The following is a 15,785-nucleotide window of genomic DNA, read 5'->3' as shown; positions in this document are numbered from 1 at the left end:
GTTGAGATGTGACTCTAGAGCTATGCTGTGCACTAGGGTGGCACTAGTTACATTTGGCTACTCAAAGAGAAATTAACTAAAATTAACAATTCAGTTCCTCAGTTACACTAGCCACATTTCAAGTGCTCAGTAGCCACATGTGGCTGGTGGCTATTGCATAGGACAGTACAGGCAAAGAACACTTTCACCATTGCAGGAAGTTCTAACGGACAGCACTGATCTAGAAGATCAAGCCTTTGAAGAAGCAATACCAGACCAAATCGTCTGAACGAGTGCAGCCCATCACTCAGAGCATTTTTGGAATTCCTCTTTGGAAACTGTCTTCAGAGCCCTTAAAAGCCACACTAAGAAAACATCTATTTCATTTATTCTGAGCATATCAAGTGCCTCCTTAACAGCACACTCCAGGGATTCAAGGAGTAATTAGACATGCCCTTTCCTCCCTATGCCATGACCTACTGGGGGGAATAAAAAACTAAGCTGTAAGGTAATAGGTGTATAAATGTAAATGTGTACAATATGCTCTGGGAGCAGAGAGAAAGAAACAATTGATTCGAATTAAGAAAATGCCTTCTTTGTAAATAATTCAGGTAAATGCAAAACAACGGGTTTCAAAGCTTTTCCTGGAAAGATTTTGTTTAAGAAGTATTTTTTTTATTTTTTTAAAAGATTTTATTTATTCATTTGAGACACAGAGATAGAGAGCATGAGCAGGGGGAGAGGGAGAGGGAGAAGCAGGCTCCCCGCTGAGCCAGGAGCCCGATGTGGGGCTTGATCCCAGGACCCTGGGATCATGACCTGAGCCGAAGGCAGACGCTTAACCATCTAAGCCACCCAGGCACCCCTAGAAAGTATTTTTTTAAACAAAGGACTGAGAAGAAGTTATGTACTTTGAAAAGGTCATTCCTGTAGGAATTGGAGCAGGTAAAACACTGAAGGCAAGACCAAGTGGCAAGCTCGGGAAATAATTTAGGTTAGAGATGTTGAGGGCCCTGACTAGGTCAATGGCCATGGGAACCCAGAGAAAAAGAACAGATTCAATAGAGGCCTGATTCAGAATTCAAAGCTTGATGATCATCCACTCTGTTCTTCAGTTTTGCCTTTATATATCATTGTGCAATTTTTTTTAAGTCATCTTGGGGGGTATTCTAAAAAGTTGCACAGATTCAAAACAGTACTTCAGTATGTATGTTCTGTTTTTGTAAAAACAAATCAAGAAACAATATGTATGTGTGTAGATAGATAGATTTCGAAAAGAGTCAGACCAAGGTCTTGGCAATTATCTGAAGTTGGGCAGGATCCAGAGTTTATTTTCTTCATTTTGCTAATCTGTATCTTCTATCTTTTTCTGTAATGACAATGTATTGTTTATGTAATAAAGAAAAGCTATTTTTTAAATAGTAATTTTAAAAAGCCACAGCTATTAAACCTAAGGAAGAGTTCTAACAATGTTTTTACCAATGTCAACATGGCTAAAATAGTTTCTTTCGCCAAATTTACAACTACTTTAGGACAACACTCAGTTGAAATGTGAAAAGGATGTTTTCTTTAAAAAAACAAGTTTACTATTTCATAGCTATACCTGCTATAATTAAGGTGTTAGGTATAAGCCACTCTTAAAGGACCTGCCAGAACTTTGTTATTGTTCACTAGATTAGTATTATTCTATGTAATTATAATAGAATGTTATCTATGATTAGACCTTCCATTACCTTGTAATTTGGTCTTTCCCTTTCTTCCATGGAAATAACCAGTTCTCTACCTCCCCACCCCTCAAACTCCTATCCCCCATAGGTATAATTAATGAGCTTGGTTTTCCATCTGGATTTAGGAAGGTGAAACGTTTCTCCTGCCTTACTCCCAGTTTTTCCACGGCTAAAGAGTTTATACGTGAATGCCATCACCATTGCACTTCTAGCTGACCCTTACATAGCTGAAAAGCATCCTCTCTACACCTTGTACAGACCAGCCAGAGCTCTCAGCATGTCCTGCTCCACAACCTTCTCTCTCCCACCTGAGCCCCAGAGGCCTGTTGGTGGTGGTTGGGAAATGTGCCTCTCAAGCCCACTAGTTCCCCAGGGGCCATCACTCGGCAGTTTTCCAGCAGCCCCATCAGGACTCCAACCCCGACCCTGGAGTTCATTCATGTGCATGATGGAGGGATGGAGTGGTGCCTAGAGAGCAATGTATTTAATAGGAAGTAAAAGAAAACATCAACGAATTATAATTTTGGGTATGTAACTCACAGGTGAATTGATCAGTGGACACTTTTAGAAATGGATTAACTATACTGGTGCAGTAGCAGAAATTAAAATTTCTGACTTGCCTTGCTTTGCCAATATTTAGGCATTTTGTTCTATTGAATGTGACTACATGTACAGACACACTTTTATTTAGTCTCACACATGAAAAGAGAAAGCATAAGGCATGTAATTCGAGTGGTTTTTCATCCAAGCATTTTTATCACAAATTACTAAATCTAGTTGAAAACAGTAAGAAAGGGGATACTTCTCCCCCTTCTCCCCCCAGTATTCGTTCTAACAACCTAGCTTGGCAGCACAGAGTATTTTGAATTGTAGTTAAAATAAAGGCTTCCCTTTCTAAAACAACATTTGAGTTGTTGCCATATCAGAAGATCAGCAAGCTGACCTGCTAAAAGTAGGATGTGATTGTAGGTTCCTCTCTATAGGATGAGTATTTCAGAGGTTTAAGAAGGAAAGAAAATCCTGAAAAATTCAAGAAAAATAGAAGAATGCTTCAAAGTAATGTCTGTATACATCATTTCCCTCCAAGGCTATTTAGCACAGAAATACTTTTTCCTGACTGTATGGCACTTACTCCATACCTTTTACTAAATTAACATTTAAATAGGTGATGACAGCAACTGTATTAAAACTAGAAAGCTTTTCTATAAATGAAAGTCAGAATTTATAACAGAAATTGAACACTAATTGTTATATTCATTACATTGGTTGCTTCAGATCTGCTTGCTACAAATTCTGGGTTTGAAAAACATGCAACCTCATCTCACCGTGCACTTTAATAATTCTGAATTATGAAAAACAACAGATAACCCAAACATCATCTTCGGCTTTGTTTCAGATATATTTTTGGTTCTTACATTTGGATCTGGGTATCCTCGATTTGAAAATTCACTCAACCTCAAATAAAATAACAAAACCACAGCCTAGAAATCTGAAGACTTGAATGTCGAGAAATTCCCTATTTTTAATAGGCGATACAGCGCGTTCCTACTCTCTCCCTTCTCTTAGATCTGCAGGTGTCTCCACTGCTCCAGTAGACTGAGAAAAGGAAAAGGAGGGGGCGACAAGAAAGGAAAGGAAATTGTGTGGCTTCGCGGGGTGAGGTGGGGGGTGGTGTTAATATTATGATTAAAAGCTTTCCTCTCCAGTTTGTTAGTTCTTACCCATATTAATGATCTGACATTAAGGAATATGAGTCTGAGCAACAGCGGAGTGAGTCCGTCCATCTGTAACTTATAAAAGGAAAGGAACAAAAGCAAGGATAGGAGGCAGGAAAGAGATGCAAGGAGAGAGCGAGATGTAGGCGCGTGGGGACGGGAAGGGAGAGGCGGATTTGGCAGTCAAAGGGGGGACGAAAGGAACAGGAATGGAAAGTGTGGCCTGGCCGTCCCTGTGGTGGAGAAGGTGGAGCCCACGACGTCTCACTTCCCCACCCCCCCAGGTTTTTCCTTTGTAGGTGGGGGCCCTCAGGGCATCTGGAAAGGATCGGTCGGCTAAGAAAGGCAAGGCTGTCGCCTGAGGATGCGCAGGCTCGAGACCGCCTCTCCTGGAGCAGGCGGCGGGCAGGGATGGCAGGGACAAGCAGTGACCCCAAGGCACACGGTTTTGTGGGCTCTAGGGGGTAAAAGGCCACCAGCCCAGTCCCATGGGTCTGGACGCCCCAGGCCAGGGCCGTCCGTGCAGGGGATGTTGCCGCGCCCGCCCCGCTCTAACTAGCACCACTCGGGCGCTCTCACTCCCGGCCCGACCCTCTGCAGGCCTCGCCTTGTCCCCTCAGTCTAGACCCTCTAGTGCAGACCCCTCCTCGCCCTGTCTGGCGACAGTCGGCAAACATGGCCGCCCGACGTCGGCTGCTGCGCCTCCTCTCCCAGACCTCGGGGGCGGCGAGGCTGGCAGCGGCTGGCGCCGCGACCCGCCATCCGCGAGCGCGGAGTGGGGCGGGGGCGGCCGAGGCGAGAGGCGGGCGGGGGCTGCGGGGAGCGGCGGCCGAGGGCCGGGCGCGCGCGGGGGCGACGGCAGGGCGGGGCATCCGGGCTCGCGCGCGGGGCCGGGCGCGGGCGCGGGCGCGGGGGCGGCGCGGCGGCGGCGGTTGGAAGCGGCGGCCCAGAGCCCTCTCGCGGCCGCGGCGGCAGCAGCGCCAACCCCAGCAGCAGCCCGGCCGCCGCCGTCGCCGCCGCCGCCTTGCGCTCCCGCCGCCCGGCCCGACATGAGTGAAGCGGGTCGGGTGCCCTCGCCCGCCGCGCCGCCGGAGGTGGCAGCGGCAGCTCCGGACGAGAGGAAAGGGAAGGAGCCTGAGCGCGAGAAGCTGCCGCCCATCGTGTCGGCGGGCGCCGGAGCTGCTGCGGTAGGTGCCGGGCGGGGGCAGCGCGGCGCCCCGACGGCGGGCGTCGGGAGGGAAGGCAGGGGGCGCCCGGTGACCCCCGGGGCCTCCCGCGGAGATGCGCCCAGGCCGTCCTTCCCCGGGCTGCAGTGGAGTGTGCCTCGTGGACAGCCGCGGACACTTCTCGAGCTGCACCTTCCACAATCGGGAAATGTTGGGGTGGCCGCGTCCGCTGCCTGTTCTCGGTTATTGTCTGGTTTGGGGGGGCCCACCTTCTCTAAAGAAATGACCGGCGTCTTGGAGTCGACGTTATCATCTGTTGGGTGAGGGCAAGGTGTCAGGCAGAGGGGAATGGGTTTTCCACGGAGGTGCCTACCTGCCTTTGGGGCGCGGGGATTCCCCCCCCTTCTCTTCGCTTTTCTTTCCCTTCCCCCCTCGGATTGAACAGTCTGTGCGGCGAGTTCCACTTAATTGTGACCTTTCCGTTGCTGTCAGGATAGTGGGAGGTAGATGCCTCAGTGATGGTTTTATTTTTCATATGGTACAGATATGTGACGTAAGGTGGGGAAGCTTTTTTAACCTTTTATTTAAACTCAAGTTATCTAAGCTTGACAGGGATGATTTCCCAGCTGGATTTTCTTAAGGATTATTTGGAGAGCGCTCTAAGGCTTCAAACTACATATTGCCAGATGATGTAATGGGACAGCCCCCCCCCTTCCCTGTTTTTACTGGTGGTTACGACTCTGGTTACTTTGGAGCACACACACAAAAATTAATATCTGATTTATGAGATTTTTATTTGATATAACATTTAAATACTTTTTGAAAGTTTGCTTTGGTACATTTAAAGGCCATGACTTGTCATGCATCTGTGCTTGACAAAATAGTAAAAGTTTAGAGAACATGATACATTTTCTTTATTCCTACTTGCAATTCATTTCTTAAAACCTCCCTCTTAAATGACTAAGAAGTTACTAAAATAGCTCACTCTTTAAAGTGTTAGGAATAATGTTTTGATTCTGTAGGTTTTTTAAAAATGTCTAGGGACTGTAATAACTGGAAATTGTTAGAACAAGCTCTGATCATTAAATCAGTGCAGCAAAGTGTGGACAATAATAAAATGACACACATATTAAAATATAGCTACAGTTGAGTGGTAAATTGGAGTTGTGTGTGGTTAGGAATCACTTTGGGAAATGCTTTGAAGGAATTTGTCACCCAACTGCTTGCAGACCCAGTTCTTGTGTTGGTACCCTAGGCTTTCAGAGTTTATCCAGGATGTTCTTAACTTGCAAAAAGACAGTGTTTTAAAAGTTCATTCCAGGGCTCCTGGGTGGCTCAATCGTTAAGCACCTGCCTATGGCTCAGGTCATGATCACTGGGTCCTGGGATCAAGCCCTGCTCCACAGGAAGCCTGCTTCTCCCTCTCCCACTCCCCCTGCTTGTGTTCCTTCTCTTGCTGTGTCTCTTTCTGTCAAATAAATAAAATCTTTAAGAAAAATAAATAAAAGTTCATTCCTAAATCAGTTGTTTAAAACAATGAATGCATATGCTTATAAGAAACAGTTATATGATTGGGTTTAGGTCCTCAAGTGAGCACCCTTCCCCAAACATATTTATCTCAGTGTAACTGAAAAATTGAAGATTTGGAATAAAAACTTGGAGAAATTAATATAGTATGGACCCAGGTCTACGGACTGTTTCCCAAAACCCTTGGAGTTTAGAGTTTTGGAATCCAGACTTTTTCAGATTTTAGAAAGGCAATTCGGTATATATGTCATATATAATATCCACAGTGAGGTCCTGGCCAGTTCTTCATAATCAATCATATCAGTAGTTCTGCAGTGAAATGTATGTGTGTTCTCACTAAGAGAGGTAAAGTCAGACAAGTATAAATGGTTCAGATCAGGTTGAATTGTCAAGAGTTCAGGTCAGGTACATGTTTTGTCACCATATGAGTTACAAAAACTTTTCAGTTCTAATAGTCTATAGGATTTCAGAAGTGTGAATAAAGGATTATGGACTTTTACTACTAGTCAAACTGGAATAGAGTTCAGTAAATTTTTTAAAACCTTTGAAGAAAATATGTATTTGGTCCTCCAGAGGGCAGGAGAGCTGGGATGATATCTGAGTTCACCAGCAGGTGGGGGAAGGTCTTGATGTGGAAGGACAGGGAAAGACAGTTTGTGGCCTGTTTGGTTGTTTTTCAGCCTCCACTGTGGGTTAGATGAAGCTTCTGGAGGTTTGCTTAGGAACCTGACTGCCATCAATAACTTTTTCTTTGGGCCACTTTAGTGATTCTTTTTGCCCCAGGTGAACAGTTCTATGTAGACTGAGTTTATGACTCAATTAATGTAACCCTACATTATTGGCTTTTTCCAAAAATCATTCTATTACATTTTTATGGGAGTTTGGAAATAATTTAGAGGGACAGCTCCCTAGAATAAATAGATGGCCAAGTTATGATGACCCTAAGTAAGCTTGAAGAGTTGGGACTATAACCTGGAAGTGTAAAGAAATATGCAGGGACGGCGGCGCCTGGGTGGCTCAGTCGTTAAGCACCTGCCTTTGGCTCAGGTCATGATTCCGGAGTCCTGGGATCCAGCCCCACATTGGGCTCCCTGCTCCGAGGGAAGCCTGCTTCTCCCTCTCCCACTCCCCCTGCTTGTGTTCACTCTCTCGCTGTGTCTCTCTCTGTCAAATAAATAAACAAAATCTTAAAAAAAAAAAAATATGCAGGGGTGGGATTGAGGGTGCTGGAAAAAGCAGCCCTAAAGTGATTGATCCTAAGACCACCTAAGTGTGAAGGAAGTCTATTCTAGCCAGGAAGTGCCTAACACAGTGGTCTCGAACCTGAGTGACCAGAGTTTCCCTGGTAGCACTTTAAAATCCTGATTCCCAGATCTCACCTCAGAGCACCGATTTTCAAATTTTGATGCACAGTAGAATCACCTGGGGACCTTTTAGAGCCATCATTGTCCAGTTTCAATTGCAAACCAGTTAAATCAATTTCTGTGGATGGGGCGCAGACTTTTAAATTTTCAAATATAGCTGATTGAAAATTCATGCTTTATGTACTAAATTAAGAGCGTCGTGAAATCTGTGTTTTAACTACATTTCTTCAAGTTTATGGAGCAGCATTTGAAATGGACTGGTGAAAGTTATGGATTAAGTCAATGAGGCACAGCAGAAATCAAGGGTGGTGGGGGGAACAGAGAAATGTTGGTTAAAGTGGTTCTAGTTAGAGATGCTCAAGAGGCTCAAGATAGAGACCTCAGAAAACCATCAGGGTGCATGGTTTGGCCTTGCTGCGGTGGAGAGGTGATGCAAGTCCACAGAGTTGAGGAGACTAAGGAATTGGAAACAGGACATGGATACAAAGGGGTACTGGTGTGAACATTGAATTTACTGAGGTTGACAAATTGGAGTGGAATTAGTTGCTGATATAATACTGAAGTTAGAAAAAAAATGGTGAGTAGGGAAGAAGAAAATGGTCAAGGGAAGAGCAGAAATCATAGTGGCTCAGTCTGTTAAGTGTCCGACTCTTGGTTTCGGCTCAGGTCATGATCTCAGGGTTGTGAGATCAAGCCCTGCCTGGGGCTCTAGTGTGGAGTCTGCTTGAGATTCTCTGTCTCCATCTCTCTCCCGCGGCTCACGCAAGCACCTGTGCTGTCTCTCTCTCTCAAATAAAATAAATAAATAAAATCTTTAAAAAAAAAAGTGTGGTGATTAACATAACAATAAAAATTTTTTAAAAAGAAGAAGAAGAAACAATAGTAGCAAGTGAGGATAAGTTTGTCTACTTCAACATTTAAATCAGGTGAACAGGAAAAGGGAGGAAGTTCTCCACAGGATAGGATAGCAAGGAATGAAATGGGTTTAAGCAAGAGCTAGATTTAATTAAGTCAGGGAGATGAAGGGAAGTGGAGGAAATCAGTTTAGGATTTCAAAGGGAAGTTTGCCCACAATGAAGGCCAGAAGACTTGTCAAGTAGGTGGAAGCTGAGGGGAGGGTTTTGAGGGAAAGCATAAAGTTTGTAGAGAGGATTTGGCAGGAAGTCGGTAGCAAGAATGAGAAGTTCATATACATTGTGTCAGGTGTGTATAAATGAGCTTGGTGAAGCCACTAGCCAAAATGTAACTACCAGTTATTGAACATCTATTATGTTTAGCTTTGGGCTCCATGCTACAGAAAACACAAAAACATGGTTTAAGAAAATTTCTGCCTCAGAGGAAGCAAGACTAACACATGGAAACATAACAAAGCAAAGCAATATGTGTAAGTCACAGTGAGCCATAGAAACAATTTGCGCTATAGGAGACCAGAGAAAGGAAATCAATGTGTGCAGAACTGTGAAGAAAGGCCTTGAAGTAAAGGTAATTATTTAAGCCGGCTGGCCATTGAAGGATGATAGGCTCTGGATGGGCAAAAGAAAGTGGGATAAGTAATCCAATGGGGAAAACAACATGAACAAGGCTTAAGGAAAAGCATCAGAGAGTAATACAGTGAGCCCAATGGAAGCGTGCTGGGAACTTGTGGGAGGTAAGATTGCCTGGGCGCTGGAGCCAGATCACTAGGCACAGAAGTATGGACTTTTTTTTTCCTGTGGTTAGTGGAAGCCACTGGAGTTGCTTAAATAGAGGAGCGAAATAATGAAATCCATGGTAGTGATTAGCGGTAGTTAGCCTGGAGGGGGAGAAGGAAGAGTGCAAAGAAGGAGCTTTGAAGGTGGTACCCAAGATAAACAGGTGCATCCACTCAGGTGGTAGCCATGTGATAATGGGAAGGGATGAAAGAACACATGATGTGAAACCTTATTAGACAGCAGAATGGAAAAGAAGGAAGATTGATACAGAAAAGGATTCTGCAGTTTTCAGACAAGTTATCTCAGAGAAAAATGTTTACATCAAAAGGCAATCCAGCCGATAGCATTCCAAATAAACGTGTGTGTGAACTCACGTAAACCCTGCCCATCTAGGTGTTTGGAACAATCTCATACATGGAGACTCCTATGCCCTTTGTCCATTGTGTTCTAATCAAGAGGTGAGACAAGAAAGAGTGAAGGTTATGGTGCAATTAATAAACCACAGTTATTATAAAAATGCATCATATATGTATATGCTTAATATCGTTTAAGTAATATAACTAGTAACTAGTATTTGAGTACGAACTCTATGCTAAGCATCTTCCCTGTATCTCTTGTTTAGTCAGATTGTAACCAAAAACAATCACAACAACCACTACGATGCTGAGGAAGGTATTCTTATCTCACAGAAAAGGAGTATGAGTCAGGTTACCTGTTCCTTGCCGAAGGGTAAAATGACGAGTAAGGAGCAGAGCTTCATTGAAAATTGAGACGTTTCTGGCTCAGAAACCCATGCTCTTCCCATATACTGTATCTATGATCAGGGCAATGTGGTTCAAAGAACCTGCACCTATAGCAATATTTGTTCTTTTTTGAAAAGAGGATGTGGTCTAGTGACAAATTTGTTCAAAATTTTGTTAACCAGAGATGGAACTATTATGAAGGAGAAAATCTGTTCTACGATATCTGATAGTGTCAGTTTTAATGATGGTATGAAGGAATGAATTTTCTATGTAAAATAAAGCAATCTCATTAAAGAAAAATAATCTGAGAGTCTTGAGACATAAAAAGGAGGGGTGATAGCTATATAAATACATATCCAGGGTGTCTCTAATTTTGAATGGGTTGTAAAGTCTGTTTGTCAATTTTTTTTTAACTGCATAGCCATTATGTTGCTGCCTGCTTATTCCCTTATGCATAACTAATTCAGGATGTTAGGACACAAGGAATTTGACTGTATGTAGCAATTGGAGAAAAGTGGTCATTGTAAGTTGTGAACCAGGGAACCTCCAAAAGTGCCCTATATGATACTGAACCCTCCTCATAGCGTAAGTGAGAAGACTAAATTAATACACATAAAGCATTTAGGAAAGAGCCTGGACAAAGTGAGTGCTCAGTAAATGTTGGATGATGTTGTTGTTGTTGTTGTTGTTGTTATTGTTATTAGTGTTATTTGCAAACCAACATCTGTAGCTGGAAAGCTGTTTGTAAGCCAGCCTGCCTTTTTAATTCTGTCCTGTGGCTCTGGTACTTTCTTTCATAAGCCTCTATATCAAGCTTCCAGTCCTGTACCACCCCATCTTCCTTCTCCTTTCCTACGCTGTGTGTGTGCACATGCATGCCACACACACACACACACACACACACACTGAACAAAAGGACGTTATGCATTCTCTGAACTCTTCAGGGCTGGTGTATGCCAGGGTTCATAGGAATTTCTTTTTGAAGAGGAAAAGAATAGCTTCAAAAAAAGGGTACAGCTAGTGTTCTCCTGCCAGAGTAGCAGGTTATTTTGGCATAGTGTTTGGAAATTAACTTGCTTATTTTTAGTTTGAGTTGAGGAAGAGAGAATAGAGAAAGATCAACAGAAGACAAGTGAGGAGGTGGGTGGAGCTGAGAAAGCTCTGGGAAGCTTTGATTTCCCTACTTTTTCTCCTGTTTTTGTTTTGTTTCTAGTATGAGTTTATGGGTGAAGAATTCCTTCTTGCATTGCAAAACTGTTAGACTGCTAAGCCTTATATGAAGAATCAGTTGTTCCTAAGTTGATATTTGTAACTTAGTGACATTTTGGTAAGTAGTCAAAAACATATTTTGGGGAATGATTGTAGTAGACAAATATGCCTTTTAAAAATAGAACTTATTGAAATTTTACTAATTCAACTGAATTGAAAAGTCTATCTGAAGTCTGAGCCTAGTCACTAAAGAAAGCTCTATTTTGGGGCGCGTGGGTGGCTCAGTCAGTTAAGCAGCTGCCTTCGGCTCAGGTCATGATCCCAGGGTCCTGGGATCGAGTCCCGCATCGGGGTCCCTGTTCAGTGGGAAGCCTGCTTCTCCCTCTCCCTCTGCCTGCTTCTCTGCCTACTTCTCTATCTCTCTGTCAGATAAATAAATAAAATCTTAAAAAAAAAGAAAGCTCTATTTCAAATTAACTTGGTTTTTATCCACGTTTTTATTAAAGAACAGCAAATTGGTTGAGGAATTGTGATTGCATCAAATCATACATTTTAAAAGTAGTATTTTACTGTGTAACAATAATCTGTTGATGCAGTTTTTTTTCTCTTCCTATGCTGTAAAATAAGTGAATAAAATCTCCTATACCACCGTGCCTTCCTGATGAGTGAACACTGAATTTTCTGTTTCAGGACTAACATTTCTTTTATATTAAGTAGGGTTAGTTTTCAGTAATTTATAAGATTAATTGCATTGTGACTTTTTAGTGTCAGAATTTTGTTTCAGAATCCACATCCTTATTTCCTAGTCTCCTTTAAAAGAGGTGGCTTATATCACTTAAAGAAAGCAATTCCACTTGGACTGGTGCTACTTAGTTTGGGAGGGAAGTTCACACCTTGCAGGTAGCTAACTTTTCACATCTTAAAAGAAGGCTGTCAAGCAAAGTTAGCCCTTCTGATCTTATAACCCAGCATCCTAATAGGGAACCCTGAAAAGACATACAAAAAAGAAAAACAAAGTATCTTTACCCAGTAACAGGGCCTAAAATAGTCTCCTTTGTAGACTAAATACAGTTGAGGCCTCTCATCTGATATGGCCCTACCTGGTAATTTAGGTCAGTTTCTATAAAAAGTTGGTAAAGCAGACTATCTTAAATGTTGGCAAAGGAGACTATCTTAAATGTTTTTTATTTTAACTTAAAACATATAAATGTACGTTTGTTCACCTGTCATTTGACACAGTAGCCTTTGCTCAATACCACAGGAAGACACTCTTTGCAAAGTGGTTTTCCTAGGCATTATAGGTAGTTTCTGGACTCATTGATACTGAATGATACATGCGTTATGCATTATATTAGGAGCTCTTAACTTGTTGCTGGAATATTTATTTTTGGATTTGAAAAATATATTTCAGTGAGGTATATGGCCCAAAGTATAGATTGCTATGGTATATTTATTTATATATTTATCTATATATATCGATATATATATATATATATCAGAAATTACCAAAGCAAGACACTCAGTTTTTATTCATTCAGATATCTTTTATTCTTTGGCTATAGAGTATTTTATACCCCATTTAAATTCACTACCTTTCCAACAGATCCCTTCTTCCAAAAATGATGTAGGGATGTTCTGAATCAGAATTATAATTATGTTCTTTTTCCTGAGATTGTGTGCTGTATTGGATCTAGTTTAGGAAAATATGTTTTCTTCTGTCTATATCAGCTCTGCCCAGGAGAAATATAATGCAAACCACATATGTAATTTAAAATTTTCTAATAGCCACATCAAAAAGAATCAAAATAAAGAGGTAAACTTACTTTTAATAATATATTTTATTTAGCCCAGCATACCCAGAAATTTACTATTTCAATATTTAATCAGTATAGACATTGGCTGAACTAAACTACTTCACCTCTCTTTCGTACTACGTCTTTGAAAACTGTGTATTTTACCCTTGCTAGGTATCTGTCGGTATTAGCGTGTTTCGAGTGTTCTGCAGCCCCCTTCACAAATGGCCGTACTAGACAGTGCGGATCTGGATGGTGTCCTCTTGTCCTCCCAAGATTTCTTAAATCCGTTCTTAGTTTTAATTATTGTTTATCCCTATTGTAGCAGGCCTCAAAGTTTTCTTCCCTTCCACATCCTTATAGAGGTCCATGAGGTCAGAACGACTTCCATGATACTGAGATGTTATTTGTCTTGTCTCGTTCCCGCTCACTCTCCTGAGAGTCGTGTGCAGTTTTCTGAAGGGTACGTGACTTGGTGTTGTGACAGACTGAACACAGAGGCAGAGAGAAGAATCCAGCTGTCCTCTGTGAAACCAGATGTTAAAAAATAGATTTGAAAAATGTAAATGCCACTCTTCTCACTAAGACTTTTTTGTTGTTGTTTGAGAAAATATATTTTCCATAAATGGGTTTATTGTTATCTTAAAAGGAATTGAAACGTGCAACAATTTTTGAGTGTAAAGGGATCCTGAGACCAGAAGGTTTGAAAACCACTACTATAACATATGTTGCATTTCCTTTGTTTGTTTTTTTTTTTTAAAAAAAGATTTTATTTATTTATTTATTTGACAGAGACACAGCAAGAGAGGGAACACAAGCAGGGGGAGTGGGAGAGGGAGAAGCAGGCTTCCTGCAGAGCAGGGAGCCCGATGTGGGGCTCGATACCAGGACCCTGGGACCATGACCTGAGCCGAAGGCAAACGCTTAACGACTGAGCCACTTAGGCGCCCCCTTTGTTTGCTTTTTATTTGGCATTATTGATGACAAGTATTCTACAAAAGTGTATTTTCCAACTAACCAAGTGTTATTGAACATTTTAGAATGCCCAATCATTATTTATTGTATGGAGCACTTTCTAAAATACATTATCTACCTCTCAAATAGAAGGTACTGAACACAGTTTAACATGTCCTGTTGATTGGATCCCTGTGGCAGCTTTGCATCCAGAGCTGCCCTCACCACAGAGCTGACCTCACCATCTGTAGTGTTTGTCTCTTCAGTAAGTAAAACTTCTCCCAGTTGACCTAAATAGCTAGAATGTAATATTAATTTTCATTTGATACAGTTTAAAATGCAAGCATTTCCCAGCTTGTTCACAAAACTAGTTAAATATGTTTAAAATATGTTATGAATAATGACTTTTGTAGATATAGGAATTCAGTTTAAAATATTTTAATTCAAAGACCCTAAGGTAGTGAGATATTATGGCTTTAAAAGGTGTTTCATGATGGGACAGAGCCAGCATTTTATTCTTTTATCAGTGATTGGTTTAGAATGTGAACAAAAATGTTTTATCTTCTATAGCAGCTTTTGGGGAATAGAGGATGAGCAAGGTAAATTTTGCCAGAATCTTGAATATGATAGAACTTGGTATTAAGTACAAAAGCTATCATGGAAAACCACAAATATCCTTCTTATTAGCACCTGATGAAAAATATGATTAAAAAAATCAGAAATTTCACTCAAGTGTAGTTTGTTCCTCAGTAAAGGTTGAAAACAGGAATTTGTATAAAGAGTTAAAATGAGGTTGACAATATTATATGTTAACAATAGCAGAGCAGATACTCTAAGTATTTATTTATATTTTTTGAAATTATTTGTGATTATAAGTAGTCCAAGAGACCATTGAGGTCCATGTTAGGTACTTGTGAAATATGATCTTTGATTTGTTATGTCATTACTAAATAAATTTTTTTTGTTGTTTATTGAATCCATGGTAGCCTCTGCCTAGAGTTAAGTCTATTATTTATTATGCCAGGTTTAAATATTTTGAGTTTTTTTTCCTCAATGAGTTCTTGATGTTTTTTCCCCCCGTGTTCCCTATTTGTGCTTATCTTCAGTCTGTAACAGCTGGTTGGGTAGCCTGCTACACTTTGTTCTTTAACACGCCCAGCCCACTGCTTTTGTCTGACCACCCTCCAGAACTTCATCCTTGGTGTTCTCCTGCTGTAGGACTCCTAGATTGCATTTTCAAAACTCCTCAGGAAACCAGATGTAATAATTGTGATAGATCCAATTCTTATAGAAGACTCATAAAGAAATGTTCTCTAAACTTTAATTTAGTCTGATGTTTGATGTCAATACCCAATAACTTCTTTTTTTTTTAAAGATTTTATTTATTTATTTGAGAGAGAGAGAATGAGAGATAGAGAACACGAGAGGGAAGAGGTTCAGAGGGAGAAGCAGACTCCCCGCTGAGCAGGGAGCCCGATGTGGGACTCGATCCCGGGACTCCAGGATCATGACCTGAGCCGAAGGCAGTCACTTAACCAACTGAGCCACCCAGGCGCCCAATACCCAATAACTTCTTGAGTTGATTCTCTAATTTTTAGTTTACCATGGTACAACATGCTGCCCTGTTTTTCTTGTGAAAGTATGAGGTTATGTATAAGATTTCTCTTGTACAAGCTAGTGTGGGGCAAGGGCTATTTTGTGAGTTAACTTTTATTAATCTGTAGTGTACCATTTGCCTCTGAAATTGTCCATGATTTGTTTCATGTCATTTCAAGTATAAAGTATCAAGAACATAGCCATCTTAAAACAAGAGACTTAGTAGACCAAAGATTTTTTTCCATGTTTAAGGTTTTTTGATTACAAGGAACAGAAAGCTGGGCCATATAAGCCTCCCTTAGGAAAAAGGGGGATTTATTG

General features: G+C 41.4%; 1 protein-coding gene across 3 annotated transcripts in view; it reads left to right on the top strand.

The window, feature by feature from the left end:
• Window positions 1-4,470: 4,470 nt before the first annotated feature.
• HECTD2 (HECT domain E3 ubiquitin protein ligase 2) overlaps window positions 4,471-15,785 on the top strand; it is a 71,766-nt gene continuing 60,451 nt past the window's right edge. Inside the window, exons 1-2 of one of the 3 annotated variants that reach the window (XM_088019787.1) lie at window positions 4,471-4,608; window positions 4,713-4,715. In XM_088019787.1, coding sequence (XP_087875913.1) covers window positions 4,471-4,608; window positions 4,713-4,715 — 141 coding nt within the window. The remainder of the gene's footprint in view (window positions 4,609-4,712; window positions 4,716-15,785) is intronic. The other 2 variants (XM_028098703.1, XM_028098702.2) reach the window with 2 other exon arrangements.

Source organism: Eumetopias jubatus, unplaced genomic scaffold (assembly GCF_037043125.1).
Source record: "Eumetopias jubatus isolate StellerSeaLion01/CBP00866 unplaced genomic scaffold, mEumJub1_p1.0 scaffold_17, whole genome shotgun sequence".
NCBI lineage: Eukaryota > Metazoa > Chordata > Mammalia > Carnivora > Otariidae > Eumetopias > Eumetopias jubatus.
This window is presented reverse-complemented; position numbering and strand designations above follow the sequence as displayed.